Raw genomic sequence first — 14,675 nt, forward strand, 5'->3', positions numbered from 1 at the left:
TCGTTTAGATCCTTCACCAATCGACTCACATTCCTTTTTATACAGATATATATATTTTCAAAGAACTCAGCATTATCTAATTCTATAACCGTATTATTATGAATGTATGGATTTTCTGATTTCTGAACCAGAAATCGATATGTTTTACTATTGGTTGCATATCCTATGAAAACACAATCAACAGTTTTCGGTCTTATTTTTACCCTTTTGGTTTTAGGAAATTGCACTTTTGCCAAACATCCCCGCACTTTAAAATAATTCAAGTTGGGTTTCCTTCCTTTTCATTTTTCATAAGGAATGGATTGTGTTTTGCTATGGGGTTACTCGATTTAGTATTCGGTTAGCCATAAGAATGGCTTCCCCCCACAAGTTCTGTGGCAAACCAGAACTTATCAATAATGCATCCATCATCTCCTTTAATGAACAATTCTTTCTTTCTGCAATTCCATTGGATTGGGGCATGTAAGGGGCCATTGTTTGATGAATAATTCCATATTCTAAACATATTTGTTCAAAAGGAGATTCATATTCACCACCCCTATCACTTATTATCATTTTAATTTTCTTATTAAGTTGCGTTTCAACTTCATTTTTGTATTGCTTGAATGCGTCTATTGCTTCATCTTTACTATTAAGTACGTAAACATAGCAATATCGAGTACTATCGTCAATAAAAGTTATGAAATACTTCTTTCCACCGCGAGATGGTATTTACTTCATGTCGCAAATATCTGTGTGAATTAAGTCTAAAGGATTTGAGTTCCTTTCAACTAACTTATAAGGATGTTTAACATACTTAGATTCCACACATATTTGACATTTTGATTTGTCGCATTCAAATTTAGGCAATACTTCCAAATTAATCATTTTTTGCAAGGTTTTATAATTAACATGGCCCAAACGTATATGCCATAATTCATTTGACTTAAGTAAGTAAGACGAAGCTGAAATTTTATTATTATTTTCAACAACCATTCAGCTTAATTCATATGCCATAATTCATTCACCTTGAAAAGGCCCTCAGTGAGGTAACCTTTTCTTACAAATATTTCGTTCTTACTTATTACAACCTTATCGGAAACAAAAATACACGTAAAACCATTCTTAACAAGAAGTCCAACGGAGACTAAATTCTTCCTAATCTCGGGAACATGAAGGACATTGTTCAAAGTCACCACCTTGCCAGAAGTCATCTTTAGAAAGATCTTTCCACATCCTTCAATCTTGGCGGTTGCAGCATTTCCCATAGAAAGAGTCTCTTCGGGTCCAATAGGAGCATATGTTGCAAAGGCTTCCCTAACAGCACAAACATGGCGAGTGGCTCCAGAATCAATCCACCACTTCTTAGGATTTCCCACCTGGTTGCATTCAGAAAGCATAGCACACAAGTCATCAACATCTTCATGCTTTTCAACCATGTTTGCTTGACCCTTCTTCTTGTCTTTCTTCGGAGCACGACACTCCGTAGATTTGTGCCCAGTTTTCCCACAGTTGTAGCAATTTTCGTTGAACCGCTTCTTGCTTGGGTTTCTTTTCGGTCCAGAAGCCTGCTTCCTCTTTCTCTTATTTTGAGAAGTATCCTCAACAATGTTTGCTCCCATTATTGTTGAGGTTCTACAGCCTCTCTTTTCAGCAGCTTTGTTGTCCTCTTCGATTCTCAACCAAACAATGAGATCTTTAAGGGACATCTCCTTGCATTTGTGTTTCAAGTAGTTTTTGAAGTCCTTCCACAAAGGAGGCAACTTCTCAATCATCGCTGCTACTTGGAATGCTTCATTGATGACAAGTCTTCAATGAAAATTCTGTTAGTAAAAATACTAAAATTACTACTTTCAAGATCAATATTAATTCGATTTATACCTTCAGTAAGGAGATCGTGAATAATCACTTGCAATTCCTGGACTTGGGTAATAACATACTTGCTATCTACCATTTTGTAGTCCAAAAACTTAGCGGCAACGAATTTCTTCAACCCGACATCTTCAGTTTTATATTTCTTTTCAAGCATAGTTCACAATTCTTTTGACGTCTCCAAGCAACTGCAAACATTATACAGATCGTCCTCCAGTCCGCCAAGAACATAATTCTTGCACAGAAAATCAGAATGCTTCCACGCCTCAATCACGAGAAAACGTTCATTCTCTGGAGTTTCATCAGGCAAAACAAGAACATCTTTCTTAAAGAACTTCTGCAGACTTAAAGTAGTCAAGTAGAAGAACATCTTCTGCTGCCACCGCTTGAAATCTAACTCGGAAAATTTTCCGGGTTTCTCCGCCGGTGCCAACGCTGGTGTTCAACTTATTGATGTATTGGCAGTCACCATTGGAACAGCCTGGTTCCCGTTATCAATATTCATTTCTATAAAAGAATGATACAAACAAACGTTAAAATCACGTAGATTTTAATTTCCAATGGAGTAGAAAACCACAAAGGTTTTAAACTCCAAAACAGTAAATATAACACAAATACATAATATAAATTAAATTCCTTAAGCTTGTTAGGAAGCTATATTTGTAAACTAATTTTGAAAAAAAAACAGAATAACATATAAACAGAAAATGTAAAGAGATAAAAATCAATTCGAGCCCACTGAATTCACAGTGTTTCCTTAAGAAATTTAATCCTCTCTTAGTACCCAAGGTTATGGATTATTTCCTCCCAAGATAGAACGAATTACACACTGGTGTAGTGGTACTTCAAACTCCAGTGTTTTAGCGAACACAAAGTTCGGTAGCAAATCACACTTATTGTTGCTTTGTTTGATGTTAAAGTATGTATAAGAAGGAGGATAAACTCATAAAATCGTATGAAAATTCTGAGAGAATAGACTTGTATTTATAGTCAAAGTTGGGCTAAAAACTCTTCAGAATGGCTGTTTCTGCAAAACGGACATAGCATAAATGCCATAACATAAATGGCTATTTATTCAACAATAAAGAGGGAAAATTGAAAAGGGTAGTTTAATTTTCAGTTACACAACTGGAAAACGGAAAACTGATTGGATTTAATATCAATATTTATTTTAATATTAATATTCTGTTATTAAAACGAATATTTAATAACATTTTTGTTAATATTTTACTATTAACAAATAAATTTGGTCCAAAAAATTAATCAATCAATCGATCATTTGACCAAATCCAAATCCAAATCCGAATGGCTGTTTATGCAAAACGGCCGTAGCATAAATGCCATTTAATATTAATATTCTGTTATTAAAATGAATATTTAATAACATTTCTGTTAATATTTTATTATTAACAAATAAATTTGGTCCAAAAAATTAATCAAGTCGAAGCCGAGCCGAGCGACGACGGCGGCGCGAGGCTTGCCTTCTTCTCAACTCTTTAAGAGCTAGAAGAAGAGCAATTACTTATATACCCATAAAAAACCTCTCCCTCTTCCAATATAGGACAATGTTCCTTCATCAAGGAGAGAAACTTAAAAATTTCATTTTCTTCCATTTCTCATTCACCCTCTTTCAAGCATTTAATGTACTTAAACCCCCAACGGTACTGGCTAGAGCTCTAACATGTGTACTAGCAGGGATATCTTCCTGTCAAGTAAACTACACTGAGAAATGCTAATAATTTTGGTCATAGTTTCGTCTACGTTACTAACATAAGATAAACTAAATCAATGATTCACTATAGTTAAATCTAGATGAGACGTCATATAAAATTGTGTTGGAAATGTTAATAGCAATCGAGAAAGCAGCCCTGGATAAGTGGAGCACCATAAATAGTTCACTGGTCGATCGCAACACCGCTTAATATCTTGATTGAGAATTTTTTTTTCGGTTGGAGGCAATACTGTCGTTGTCGAAAAGTTTTATTTTGTGTCTCACACAACTGACATTAGTTATACGAGGCTCCGTTTTATCTTATAAATTTGTAGACCCCAATTTTATACTTTTAGGTCCACAAAAGTCTGGATTCACAAAATTGTAAAATAAAAAAAATCTCTCATACGACTAGTGTAAGTTGTATAACACACAAAATAAAATTTTCCGTAGTTGTCCATTCTCATGGTGAGAATGATTTCTCTATCAATTGCATTGTTTACGCAACTTAATGGAGTCAATCGAATTGTTTGGTTGATGTGGATTTCACTTTGCAAAATGGGACTATATGTCATGCTTTCACTTTCAGGCTATATTTACTTGATTCTTTTGATTACGTAAGTTGAAAAGTCTTGTTCGATTTATTGGCACATTATCAAGTAGTAGTAGTGGATAAGTAGAACTTATATTTCTCGAAAAGATATTTATTCAACTTTATTCTCACCTATTTTGTTTACTTACTAATTTATTTCTTTGTTTGTTTTTGGCTGACGGAAAGAGGAGAAAACGCTATAGATATGGTATAATTTTTAAATTAAAAGTTATTCCTTTTCAGTTATCACTTTCATATATACATGATTATATGATGCAATTTTATAACAAAAAGTAATTATTCCAAGTGTCATCTTAATCTTTTTCCTAGTATATACCATATGATAAGATACGGTTATTCGGCAAATTTGATAAGATTGAATAAATTGATTAATATTCCTTGTAAAGGTGCTCGCTGTTGGTTTGATGCGACTTGCTGCCTGCCAGACATTAAAATATTCAAGTAGTTTGATTAGTCTTCTGGTAAACTATAGGAGAGACGAGTAAATAGAGCCAATTTCTGAAGCTAGCTAGTGTTTTCTTTAAACATTCCGTATTTAAAGCGCATTAATCTGGCTTGTGAATCAATCTGGCTTGTGAGCCAATTTCCGCATTAATATATACACAAAGCTCGCATTCGAGATCTTTGGTTAAGGATAGAGGTACCTTGTCATCCCAACTAATTAACTCCTTGTGGGTTATAATTAGTTCTGCATAAAAAGGAAAACAAAAAAGTCAAGTAAATTCAAATAGGAGAAATGAAGTAACAGGTTTTCGGAACCTGTTTAGTTTGGAATCATTTCTGATGTCCTTTTTAAAGAAAATTTGATTCAACAACCAATTCTTTTGAAGTCCATCTGTTTATTAGCTCTAAAATTTAATTTTCTTATTAAAAAGCCAAACACTAATTGTGACTAAATAAAGATCTAATCGCAAAGAAGGGAGAAATTCAAAAATAGCCAGATTTATAAGTCGTCATTCAAAATTAGTCACACTTTCAAAAGTAATCGAAATTTAGCCACTTTTCATGTAAAGATAAATCTAAACGAAAATACTATTAATACTGGAGTATTAAATATTGGAACTCCAGCATATTCTACTGGAGTTCCAGCATAATATAATGGAGTTCCAGCATAAATATACTGGAACTCCAGCATAATATAATGGAGTTCCAGCATAAGTATATCAGTCCAGTATAATAAGCTGGAAGTTCATATACAGATGCTCGAATCTCCAGTATATTATGCTGGAACTTTCTGCGTGCTAGATTTCCAGCATAATATGCTGGAAATTCATACACAGATGCACCGAACTCCAGTACATTATGTGGACCGGTCTCTGTTGCAGCAAAATAGTGGCTATTTTTCAATGACTTGACAAACACTGACTATTTTTGAATGATCAGTCTGAAAATTGGCTAGCCCGTGCTATTTTTACCGGAAAGAAAATTGAAGTTATACCAACCAAGCAGGCCCAAAGTTAAAGAGTGGAACCCAAATTATGTTTGCATTAGGTAGCCTGGAGGTTCCGCTTATGTTTATTCAATTTCCAAAATGTATGTTAGGATCCTTTTAAAAGTAAATTATAGAAACTGGATTTTGGCATGACAATTCGAACCTCTCCCTCATCAAACCAACTCTTGAGTTTATAATATATGTATAAACTAAAAATTATATGAGCAAACATTAGATCGGAGTCTAATATTGTCCAAAAAGGGTATACCAAGGGCTATATTTGCACTACTAAAAATTTAAACAATGGGCAAAGGGACATTTCGTGCAAATATTATTGGGCCACTGCAAAAAAGCCCAAGATGAAATTCTGAACCCAAAAGCCCAAAGCACTAAACTGGATATGGACTCCGATAAATATGGATCTATTTGGGCTTCATTGAAACCTAAACTGAAAAATAAGAAACCATAACGGCTCCTAAAAATCTTAAACTCTTCAAAACAAAACCAATGTTGAAAAGCTCAATCTTCTTGCTTCCTCGTTTTCCATTATCTTCTCCGTCTCACAGGTACGTTATATCTGTCACCCCTGAATCTTTTACACATCTCTCTTCCTTGTTCTTACGTATGAAGTTTCACTGAAATTGAAGATAACTGTAGCCCAAATGATTGAATACATTATTGGGTGTCACCTGTTTGATGGTTTGCCACACTGAACAATACTATGTGGGCTAATATTGTTTCGGCTACATCGATAATTTGCTTATGCTTTCAAAAGTAGATTCCTTGCCTCTGCTGATGGGAATAAAGTGTCCATTTTATTTGCTAAGGAGGGAAACGAAAAGAATAAGAAAAGGAAAACAAAAATTATATCTCTTCCTTTAGTACTCTTAGTGATTAACCACGAGATAGAAAGTAATACCGTTGGTTTCGGACTATATTCGATGATAGGTCAATTTAGGTGAAGCTCATTTTAAACCGGCCAAATTGTAGCCCAAGTTAATCCATAAGAAAACTTTGTGTATATTTCTCTACCTACACTTTCACACACTTTTCAATGGGTATGTTTTGGGTGGGTTGATTTATGATGCATTTTAATCCAAATTGACATAATCTATTTTGGCACTACTAAACTTTGGGCGAGTTGCGTAAGACCCATATATTGACTCAATCTATTTTGACACGGCGCAAATTTAGTCCTACCCACCCGCTGGCACCTTGATAGAAAGAAACAAATGGTAGGGCAAGTTCTAAAAACAACAAAGCAGGTTCATATTGTTATGGAGCAAAAATCATACATTTTAGTGCATTTCTTACTAACAAAAAAAGAAAATCTTATTGCATTTCTCAATAGTATTTGACCATTTTTAATCCCCCTAAACTGTGCTCCTTTTGCAAGTTAGGTTCCCAAACTATAAGTGCTTAGCGTCACCCCTGAAGCTTTTCACATCTCACTTCCTTGTTCTTACATATGAAGTTTCATTGAAGTTCAAGATAACTATATACAAATGATTGGATTACATTATTGGGTGTCACCTGATTGATGATTTGGCACACTGAACAAAAGCTATGTGGGCTAACAATTCAAGATGATATTTTGTTTCGGCTACATCAATAATTTTGCTTATGCTTTCAAAAGTAGATTCCTTGCTTGTGCTGACGGGGATAAAGTGCCCATTTTATTTGCTAAGGAGGGAAATTAAAAGAATAAGAAATAAATTATATTTGTTCCTTTAGTACTCTTAATTATTATCCACGAGATAGAAAGTAACAGTGTTGGTCACGGACTATATTATTGATAGGTCAATTTAGGTGTAGCTCATTCTAAACCGGCCAAATTGTAGCCCAAATTGATCCATAAGAAAACTTTGTGTATATTTCTCTGCCTACATCTTCACACACTTCTTCAATGGGTATGAGTTGGGCGGGACACAATCCATTTTGGCACTGCTAAACTTTGGGCGAGTTGCGTAAGACACATATATTGACTCAATCTATTTTGACACGCGCAAATTTAATCCTATCCACCCGTTGGCACCTTGATAGAAAGAAACAAATGGTAGGGCGAGTTCTAAAAACAAGTTCATATTGTTATGGAGCATAAAATCATAATTTTAGTGCATTTCTTACTAACAAAAAAAAAAATTCTTATTGCATTTCTCAAAAGTATTTGACATTTTAAATCCTCTAAACTTGGCTCCTTTTGCAAGCTACACACCTAAACTATAGGTGTTTTTATAGTTTTATTACTTGTCTGATCTTCCCTTTTTCATATCTATTACCACTCTGAACGAAAATCTGGTGGGAAGCGATAATCACACCAGCCATGTTGATTTTTTAAGCACATGCATTTTTTTAAAACTAAATATTTTTCTTTTTAAACTTCTGCATATTTAAAACCACTTTTTTTCCGGCCAGGTATGTAAAACGCCTGGATGGAACTCTATTCTTCTCAGCGTTGCTGAAGTTCTAAATTTTAAACACATGACATTCTATTCCAAATTAAATAACTTTTCTGTTTAAACTCATGCACTATTTTGAACCTATATTTTTCCTGCCAGATCTATAACAAGCTTGCTGGAATTTCATTTTTTCCAGCGTAACTACAGTTTAAATGTTAAACACAGTTTTTTGTTTTAAATTAAAGAACTTTTGCTGTTTAGCTCATGCAATTTTGGGAATCTATTTTTTCTGGTTAGGTCTGTAATAAGTTTATTTCTTTTCAGTCAGACCAGCATTTTAAACCCCCCAAAAAAAGCGAGAAATAAAGAAAAAGAAAATAATACGCAGCTAGAACCAATAATCATTGTATAGAACCATGTGGGAACTAGTTGTTGGAGGATAAAGCCACATATAAGCTGCTTTTCTCCTTTTTTTGCTCCCACGCTCAGCACAGGAGTTGACACCACTTTTATGTCACTAGGCACTCCAGGATGGTAATAGTTACGGGAAAAGGAAGTTCAGGGGGTAATAGAAACAATCCATAGTTTCTGTGTGTAAGTTGTAAGCGGAGCCAATATAGTGGGTTCTTATGTATTATCTCCTTTTAAGTTTGATTCAAGACTTCATTTTTGTTTTCTTTTCTTTGTTTCTGCTATCTGCAGAACAATTTGTTTTACCAAAATGAGCACAGCACCTGGACCTTTGTCTCCAAAATTTATTCCTGTTGAAACGAGTGAAATTACTTCAGTAAGTAAATCAGATGGTAAGTAAATTACTTTAACATTCCTTTTCGTTTTTGTATGCTTTTGTATATACATCTGATTTAGTGTTGTACTGATTGTCTTTTGTTGCAGGTTTTAAGTTCAGTTTTGTATCCTATAACATTTTGGCTCAGGTAATTACTAGAAGCAATTCGTTTACTTTTATTCTTTTTATAAAATACATGCAAGTAATATTTCAGTAATGGAAGTCAAGTGCTGCTTTATTAAATTATTTAGCATCCTTATGACTAATACACTGGTAAAATTTTTATCTTGATGTTGAAAACCAAGTGAACAAAGTATTTATTCATCAAAAAAATTAGTCTTGTGAGTTTATTCTTTCGAACTTTGTGAACGTAGCACATCTTAGAAAAACGAACAAATGAATGTCAGGGGAGAGAAATCTGATCCAAACAAACAGAATTTAAGGCCTTCTTTTTTCAAACGAAGAATATGAGGTCTCTTCCTCTGTTCACCTGTCGATGAACCAAAGTGTAGAGCATACATATCTGGCAGGGAAAACTTTTATCGATGCACACAATTGATGTTATGTGCTTTGATTTGTCTTTTCAAACTATATTGCGAAATTCAAGTGATATTATCTCATACCTCGACAGTTGTATACTGAAATGCTAGTTAATTTTGGTTGTTCTTACAGATTAAAATCATTTGACCTGTTGGCTTGTATGGATTCCATTTCCCAATGTTTCATGCTTTTGAGATTTTTTGATTGTAGGCATATGTAAAGAGTGCTCTGTTTCCATACTCCCCAGCGCCTTCTCTAAAGTACGTCATCTATATCCAAGTTTTCGTTTTCTGCAGTTCCTATTCACAGGCTATTGGATGTTGTTTCTCTCCACCCTTAGAAACTGCAATGTTATTGATGAAATGTTTGAGTGGACCCAAATTGACTTGTTTATAGTGAATATGGAAATAGCTGATACTCCAAAATGATTTTCTATGTTGCACTAAATTATTATATTCTTGGCCTTCAAGCAAAGGCAGATGCAACGTTATTGCACCAAGTTTATTTGAATCCGGTACTTTATGCAGAGAATAAATTTATGCGTAAAAACTCACTAAAATTGCAACAAGTAGTGGATTTGAACCCATAATTTTAACAATACAATTAGTTCAACGCTAAGAACCTTAAAGGTTGAACCCATTAGCTTAAACCTTGATTCGCCTCTGCCTTCAAGACTATCCAAAAAACGCTTCGAGACTTGGAGTCAGGGGCATATGACTTGTATTGGATTTCAGTAATTCTTGAAGCTAGTGTCAATTGCAAGATACATAGTTGTTTAAGTCAATTTTACTTGTTTGCTTAAAAGCATTGTAACTTGAAGTCATGTTGACCATGATTCAATAAGCTTCGGTAAAGACAAAGTTTTAAACTTCTTTCTTTTACTCAAATTTCGGAATCAACATATCTTATGTGCTTGTGTCAGGTGGAAAGCCCGTTCACAGGCAATCCTTACAGTACTCAAGAGCCTTGGGACCGATTTCCTTTGCTTACAGGTTTGAATTGTTTGATAATTAAGATTTAGTAACATTCATTCATCCATTGTCCTTCTAACAACAACTTCTAATTTCTTCTAGGTTATCTTTTGATCAATTGTTTTATGTGCCAGGAGTTGGATGAATATGATAGCTTCTATAAAAGAAATATAGAGAGTTTTGGTTATTCAAGTATCTACGTCCAAAGAAGTGGGCAGAAGCGTGACGGATGCGGGATCTTTTATAAGCAGGATTGGTGATCTAAGCTCTCTTTTTCCCTCAACCTCTACTATTGAAAGAGATGCTAAGCTGAGCAATGATATGATTTGTATTATTTGAGGAGACTTTCTGGTCATCTTATAGATGCATTGTTTTTGAGAGTACTATGACATGATCATGCACTAGTTTCTAGCTACGAAAATAAGCTGATTAGTTTTATGTTCACTTAAATAAAGCTTTGACGTTATATCCTGGCAACTTCAAGGGAGCCAAAATATGAGTAATACTGCATATAACTACATTTTATGTCACATCATTTCCTCTTACCCCCACCACCCCGGTAGCTTAAGTTACTCCCTATCATACTAAAGTTATATCGTAGCATCAGTTAAGGACTGAGGAAGTTCTATATCAGAAGTTCTTATGGTTTGGATGGATATGTTTCTGTAACTTCTTCAGGCAGAATGAAATATTTCTATAAAGCTCATTTTATCTGAAATTCTATGCTATTCTAATAGTGCAGAGTTGGTCATTGAAGAGAAGATAGACTACAATGATCTGGTACCCTCAATTCAAGATGATACTGCTTCCACAGATAAAGAGGCAAATTTACCTGCTGGTGGAAATAAAAAATTAGAGTCAAAAGGTGGTATGCTCTTGCTTTTGCCCACCTCGTGTTTGTCACTATTACAGATTTGGAGCATGCTCTGGTATCAATTTGTCACATACAGACCAGGGAAACATGTCTTTATAATGTAAACTGCTAAAATAAACTCTGTCCAACGTACTCGAATGAAATTGCAAATTAAAGTGATTCCTCTTCTTGCTATCTCTTTTTGTCCTTTTTCTTTTGGGGGTGGATGTGGTGTGGTTTAGTACTGCAGTCATAGCTATTTCCCTTCAAACAGTTGATGTATGTTTAACTTTCATGTCTATGGCTTTATATCATAACAAAGAGGGGCAAAGAATTTGAATTGCCGAGTTGCGATAAGATCCAAATATTCTTGTACAATTAGAATTAAAAGTTTTCTATTTATGGAACTGGTCTTGAAAAGCTGAAATAGTATACTTAATACCTTCTGAAACTCAATAATGGAATACCGTTGGAACTTGGAAGTTGACCTGTCATTGTTAGCCTCTAATTTAATGTAACGGCTCAATCTGTATTAACTACTCCATAGAAACTTCCATAGCAAGCTCTGTTGTATCATGTAACTTGTTTTCAGAGCAATATAAGTGACACTTTCATATCCTATTCAGAAACCTTGATTGGCATTGCATCCATTTAATCTTCTTTCATAATGTCTGAAATAGTTTAAACCTCTTGTGTTGGGGGTCGTATGTTAAAGTATATTTAGTAGCAACAGCCAATATGTGATGGAAGATTCATATTTATTTTTGATTTGAGGGTTTTGTGAGGAAAGATGCCCATGGTAAAAGAAACATCCATGGGTAAAACCAGCACTAATAGTGTGTGATTTGGTTTTTGGATTGGGCAAATTCTGGTGCATTACGTAGCATGGAGATCTTGCTAGTTGCCAAAGCAAATTATCTAGTTACTAGCAATTGTAAGATTCTACGTATCTGTTGCATGAATAACCTTTTCCATTCTTAGGCGCCCCTGCATCATATTTCTTGAACTATCGGCAGTATGGAAAACCAATATTGGATCTAAAGCAACACTGTGTTTTCGGATAGGCTCTGAATGAAACTTCAGTCAAACAGAATTATCTCTGTCACAAATTAAATGACTTGAAATTTGAAACTTAAAAGGGGAAGTTTTTTACACATCTCATTTTTGGGAGGTGAATAAGGTGTTGTGAGGTGATAGGGAAGGAATTTGTCTTTGCTCCTGAATGCACAAATTTGATGGGAATGGGTGCTTTTCATAATCCAATCACCTTTGTAACTTGTGATATATCTCATTCCAATTTCAGATGTCAGTTCGAAAAACAGCCAGGCAGATCGTGGAGACCTAAATGATCCTCGTATTAGATTAAAACGTGACTGTGTGGGTATTATGGCTGCCTTCAGGCTGAAGGATCCTTGTCAGCTTATCATTGTCGCCAACACTCACATTTACTGGTATGCTCATTGTCCATTGTTTTGGTATTGCAGCACGTTTACCTGGATTTGTGGAAACTGGTTTTTAATTTGTTAACTTTATACACTGTTGATGTATATTGATGATACTACAGGGATCCCGAATTGGCCGATGTCAAACTTGCGCAAGCTAGATACTTGCTTTCACGCTTGGCTCAATTCAAGTTACTAGTATCAGACAAATTTGATTGCTCGCCTTCTGTGGTTGTTGCCGGTGATTTCAACTCCACTCCTGGGGATCAGGTCAGCTAGCCGTTTGTTTTCCTTTCGAAACATTTGGTCCTTTTGCATTGTTATTGGCCAAGCTATTGAATAACACTGACTCTATCTAAGCTGCATTTGTTTTATTTGATTTCCTCATATTCTTTTAGTAGGGATCATTTTTCCTGTTAATAAAATTGTACCTTGAGCCTAACTCAATCTCAAGAGCTAACTCTTAAGATGAGGATTCTCCAAAGTCAGTATGGAGACAACAACGAATTTCCTCAATCAATTTGGGACACTCTAACATCCTTGTTGTGCTAGGGATGGACATATTGGAGAGTGGATATCTACCATAGGAGCCCAACATTAAGAAACAAAATATGTTAGATGGGTCTGGCTGTACTACCATATTAGATCTTGGGCCAAAGTCGACTCCAAAAACTAAATCATGAGATGATGATTCCAAGACAACAACCCTCTCTCAACCAATGTGAGAATTCATATTACAGTTTGTCTAGCTTCTGGCTCTCCAGACTAATTCATAGGCGATAGTGACGTCCTAACTTATCCAACTTTCAAACGAGGGTACCTAGTTTGTCTAACTTGTCTACGTTTAGACTATTAGTCAGTAGTCTTGTCAAATTGTGATATACACCCAAACTACTTTCTCTTGTCGTCTTGATAGTTGGCAGTGTCTCATTTTTGGTTTACTTTGATGTTTGGTGTCCAAGTAGAGTCACTTCAACTTTTGGATTCAGTATTTGTCAATTTCATTTTCAATTATTCAAGGCGTACCTGGATTTTCTTGATGAAAAATATTGTTCTGAGTTGTTTTCCATATTCCATATATTCGTTGCCGAAAGTGAAAGCAATTGGTGTCTCATGTAAATTTGTTTTGGTTCTTGCTGTTTCAGGTATATCAGTACCTTAATTCAGGTTCCTCACTAGTGGGGACTCTGCCAGAGAGCTCAGATGATATGCCGATTCCATTGTGCAGTGTATATGCAAGCACTAAGGGAGAACCACACTTCACGAACTGCACTCCTGGATTTACTGGAACTCTAGATTACATACTATTTTCTCCTTCAGGGGATATCAAACCAGTCAGCTACCTCGAACTTCCAGAACCTGAAGCCTCAGATGTACAAGGTGGTCTACCAAATTACTATCATCCTAGTGATCATCTCCCAATTGGTGCTGAATTTGAAATAGTTCAATAGATTTGTGGTTATGGTCCTCTGTAGCCGTCTACTGATTTTTTATTTATTATTGTTTATTTATTGTTAAGTATTATTATTTTATGGATTGTCTGGTCTCTTTATCTTGCAGTCAAGATTGAGGTGTATAAACAGTCATCTTAACGTGCAATTGATTTGTAAGATTTTCTGTTTTTTCTGGTCGGACCTTATCGACTATCTTAAATGTGTTTAGGTTGGAATCGCTCTTCATTAGTCCGTTGAAAATGACATTTTGGTAGTGACTAAAATGAGAAGCAAGTGCGTTTGGTTATTGCTTTGTTCTTACAGGACTCGAAAATTTTCCTTATTTTTAAGAACTCATCATAATTATCCTTTTGTAAAATTACTTTTTAATTAGCTGACGTTAATGTTTTATTTTCAGTTTCACTTTTTACCTGGTTGCATTGAGAAATTTTATTTTGGGTGAGACTCACCCGTTGTATAAGGCCACCCTCTATATTTGACAAGTGTGATTGTGGGCCCATTTACTGACATTGACTTATAGATAGAGAAAAAAAGGTGAATTGATGGAATGTGGGCCACCTAAAGGATTAGATATAAATAAAAATAAAAGTAAATTGGACTATTGTCCCACGTAAAAGCCACT

The 14,675-nt window shown here is 35.0% G+C and overlaps 1 protein-coding gene across 3 annotated transcripts; it reads left to right on the top strand.

Moving 5' to 3' along the window:
* The first annotated feature begins 6,057 nt into the window (after nt 1–6,057).
* LOC107794486 (carbon catabolite repressor protein 4 homolog 4) lies at nt 6,058–14,221 on the top strand. Of its 3 annotated transcripts, none has more exons than XM_016616980.2 (10): nt 6,058–6,173; nt 8,709–8,809; nt 8,901–8,941; nt 9,544–9,593; nt 10,256–10,325; nt 10,439–10,560; nt 11,042–11,172; nt 12,461–12,608; nt 12,722–12,869; nt 13,745–14,221. In XM_016616980.2, exons 1-10 carry the CDS (start codon nt 6,115–6,117, stop codon nt 14,048–14,050), a joined length of 1,176 nt encoding a protein of 391 aa, XP_016472466.1. In that variant the 5' UTR covers nt 6,058–6,114; the 3' UTR covers nt 14,051–14,221. The 3 variants fall into 3 exon arrangements, with proteins under 3 accessions (XP_016472466.1, XP_016472467.1, XP_016472468.1); XM_016616981.2 differs by having other exon boundaries at nt 11,042–11,169; XM_016616982.2 differs by lacking the exon at nt 6,058–6,173 and adding an exon at nt 8,475–8,600.
* Nucleotides 14,222–14,675: the final 454 nt, after the last annotated feature.

The sequence above is a fragment of the Nicotiana tabacum genome, chromosome 1 (genome assembly GCF_000715075.1).
Source record: "Nicotiana tabacum cultivar K326 chromosome 1, ASM71507v2, whole genome shotgun sequence".
NCBI lineage: Eukaryota > Viridiplantae > Streptophyta > Magnoliopsida > Solanales > Solanaceae > Nicotiana > Nicotiana tabacum.